Source organism: Antrostomus carolinensis, unplaced genomic scaffold, assembly GCF_000700745.2.
Source record: "Antrostomus carolinensis isolate BGI_N321 unplaced genomic scaffold, ASM70074v2 scaffold20945, whole genome shotgun sequence".
NCBI lineage: Eukaryota > Metazoa > Chordata > Aves > Caprimulgiformes > Caprimulgidae > Antrostomus > Antrostomus carolinensis.
The window spans coordinates 1-3,570 of record NW_010315958.1 but is presented as its reverse complement, the minus strand read 5'-3'; the positions used below and the strand labels follow the sequence as shown (position 1 = coordinate 3,570).

General features: G+C 55.3%; 1 protein-coding gene across 1 annotated transcript in view; it reads right to left on the bottom strand.

Moving 5' to 3' along the window:
- Window positions 1-3,239, bottom strand: part of LOC104525080 (plasma membrane calcium-transporting ATPase 4) — a gene marked incomplete at its 5' end in the record, with an annotated part of 22,697 nt that extends 19,458 nt beyond the window's left edge. Inside the window, 4 exons of the mRNA XM_029084994.1 lie at window positions 761-886; window positions 1,029-1,154; window positions 1,941-2,198; window positions 3,009-3,239. Coding sequence (XP_028940827.1) covers window positions 761-886; window positions 1,029-1,154; window positions 1,941-2,198; window positions 3,009-3,239 — 741 coding nt within the window. The remainder of the gene's footprint in view (window positions 1-760; window positions 887-1,028; window positions 1,155-1,940; window positions 2,199-3,008) is intronic.
- Window positions 3,240-3,570: the final 331 nt, after the last annotated feature.

Here is a 3,570-nt window from a genome sequence, read left to right as displayed (position 1 = left end):
AACAGGAGTGCAGGGACACAGGGGAGAGCGGGAGCTTCCCAAGCCTGGCTTGTACCCACGCTGGCTTTAAAGCCAATATCGGAGCTGGCACAGAGCAGGGGAATAAGGAGCAAGATGTGAGAGCTGAGGCAGGAAAGCACTTGAGTCCCAGCATGATCAGGAACATCTCAGCCTGCCTGGCTGCTCTCCTACCCTCCACCCCAGCACACAACCCCTCCTCTCCCTCTCGCCATCCTCTGCGCCTCGCCTCCTTCCCTAGGGAGCTCAGGAGATGCCAGGGAGCTCAGGAGATGCCAACAGGGATCTTCAGCAAAGTCCTGAAGGTTCTGGATAGGCTACTAACATCCTGTGGACAACCAGGACTCACCTTCCCACCACGGACAATGAGCACTGTGCCACGGGGTATCACTATCGGCTGCTTTTCCCTCTGAGCCTCAACCCCCCCACCCTGCAACTCCAGGCTGCAGCTGGCTGGAGAGGAGAGAGTTGGAGCCGTGTCCGAAAGAGCTGGTGAGCAGAGGTTGGGGTGCACGGGGGGGTTTCCTCAGGCAGCATGATACCCATGCTGTGGGAGAAGAGGCAGGAGGGAGGGATCCCTCCCACCACCTGGAGAGCTCATCATACCTGCCTGGGTCACGGGCACTAACACACACCACGTCCCATGGCTGTGGCCATAGCTTGCTGCACACCAGTAGATGCTTCCCAGGAAAGGGAGAAAGGCAAAAGGAGGGGAAAAAGCAGGTTCAGTGGAGCTCCTTACCTTTCTTCACCTTCTTTTCCTCATCTCCTTCTCCTGCACCCAAGAGAGTGAAGATGATTCCTGTCTGGGAGTTGATACCCACAGCAGTCACCACCATCCTGCCAGAGCCCTCCATCACGTGGGTACCTGGCACAGCAGGAAGGTCATGGTGAGATAAGACACAAGCATGCAGCTCCCATTTCTTCTCCAACACCAAAACCAGGAGCAACCACCTCTCCATCACAGCACAAACCCATCCCTCCATGAGAGAGCTGCCCAGGATCCTCACCTGACAGCAGCATAGGGTCTTTATCCAATGATTTCTTGACTTGGTCTGACTCCCCAGTCAGTGAGCTCTCATCTATTTTCAGGTCATTGCCCTGGATCAGGATCCCATCTGCTGGTAAGAGATCACCTAGGGAGAGGAGCAAAGATGGGGGTCAGCCCCAGCCCAGGCGGCTGCAGCTCACCCCTGCCTGCCCCATCCCAGGAGAAGGCTTCGTGCATCACCAAAAGAACTCAAAATTCAGTCTCAGGTTAAATCTAGAGGGGAGGAGAAGCAAGAGATGGGTATTACAAGATGATATCCAATAGCTCCAAAATCTTCCCTGATGTACAAAAGCATTCCTTGTGAGGACATGTGCTCAACCAAGACAGTGCTTATCTGGTTTTACTGAATCAACACCACATCCTTCCCAAAGCCTCCTGATATATCCAAACTGGGACACAACCCCACCATCCACCTGCTGAGGAAGGAAAAAGCCCTCTGTGAAAATGAACACCATGTTGGACCAATCTCCTTCCAGACAGGAGCTGCATGGGATGGATGAGCGTACCCTGTGGTAAACAAGGAGCAGGACATAGTTTAGCCCAAGGGCTACATCTCCTTCCTAAGATGATGTTCCTCCTTGCCAAGGAGATGTTCACCAACAAGGACATGGTTGTGAAAATGAATCATTTTTGAGACCAGCAGGTCACTCAAGCAACCCAAAGCTGTGTGCAGAGCCTGGCTTAGCTCTGCCAGCCCAGCTCCAGGTCAGTGGAACATCTCCCATTGCTCCTGGCCTCAACATGCTACAAAATGAAGCAACTGAAAGAGCCTCACTTCTCCTCAAGGCAAGAGGGGTGGCAAAGCAGAGAGGAGGAACCACCAAGCACCCAAGTGGAGGGACAGACCCCAGCCCACTGCCCCACCACTCACCATATTTGATCTGCGCGATGTCTCCCACCACGATCTCAGCCACTGGGATCTGAATCACCTGCCCCTTGCGAATGACCGTGAACTTCTGCTCCTGCTCAATGCGGCTCTGGAGGCCTCGGAATTGCTTCTCCTTACTCCAGTCATTGAAGGCGGTCACCAGCACCACGATGATGACTGAAAACAAGATAGCCGCCCCCTCGATCCAGCCAGCCTGCGACTCGCCCTCGTCCTCCACGCCGCCCGTCGACTGGCCACACACTGCGGTGGGACAGAGAAAAGCCGTTTATTTGCACAACAAGACACTGGCTTTCTCCTGAGTGACACGTGCAGAGCACAGCCTGGAAGACAGTTCCTCCTCCCTCCTCCTCCCTGAGCTGGTCCAAGGGCTTCCCCTGCTCTCAGGAGATGGTTTTTACATCCCTGGAGGCATTTTTTTAAAGTTTATTTCATTTTTCATTTCTTTTGGCAGAGGTTGGGCTGAGAGAACCGTGACAACTGACTTCTATTTCCAGTTGCAGCACCCAGCCCTCTCTCCACTGTGTGACCCTCAAGTGAGTCACTGTCTCCTTGTATCTCCAAGATCCCTGCTCCTGCTCATCTCCTCCAACGACACAGGGAGGCAGGGCCGGGGAGAAGACACTCGCCCAGCGCTGTCACTCAGCCACATGTGGGGTGTCACGGCTGAGAGGAGCACTCCCTGGTCAGGGGGATGTACCAGGGGACAGATGTCCTTCCATTCCCAAACCAAAAGAGCAGCCCCATGGGACTTGAAAAGCCACTGGACCAGACAGACCCTTTAGTCTTTGAGCATCTTAAGGGAGGAGCAAGGAGCAGTTCTGAGCCAAGTTGTGGTGACAACAGTGCCCAGACACGTCCATCATGGATGGGACCATGCCAAGGACCCCAAGGACAGGAAGAAGCCACCACCTAAAGGGTGAGCAGATTTATCTCCCTACTCCATCTGCACCAGGATGGAAGAACCCATGGGGTGACCTGTCCCAAAGCCCTGCTCCCACATGGCTCACCCTCTGATCACCCCACTGTGCCACAGGGACCCCAGGGACTCACATTCATTGTCACCACCCGGAGGGTGGTAGAAGGACAGGCCCAAGGAGATTATGGCTGCGATTTCCAAGATGATCAGCGTGACGTCCTGGAGTGCCTCCCACACTAACTGCAGGAACGTCTTGGCCTTTTTGGGAGGAATAAAGTTCTGTCCGAAGACCTGTCTCCTCTTCTCCAGGTCAGTCGGGTTCCCAGACAAGCCTGGAGAGGGGAGAGATGGAGATGAGAGCAAACCTCACCACTACCCCCACCAGCACCAGTGGGACCCCCTCAAGGAAGGGCTCCATGCCAACACAGGGGGCACGAGGTGCAGGCAGGAGGGAGCCAGGGCTTTGCTCCCACCATCCATGGAGCAGGGGACATCCAGCTGGTGGGGCAGGACAGAACCACGGGGAGGAGAACATGTGGGGACCAAGAGGAGCACGTCAAACCACCTCTCCCCAGTGCTGCAGCCTCACGAAGCATCCGAGTGCCAGTTAATGCCAGTTGGCACTGGCCGGCTTGTTTACACGCTGCATCAAATTAGCCGTAAATCTGGCACCGCGAGCGGCGCTCGGAGCTGCCG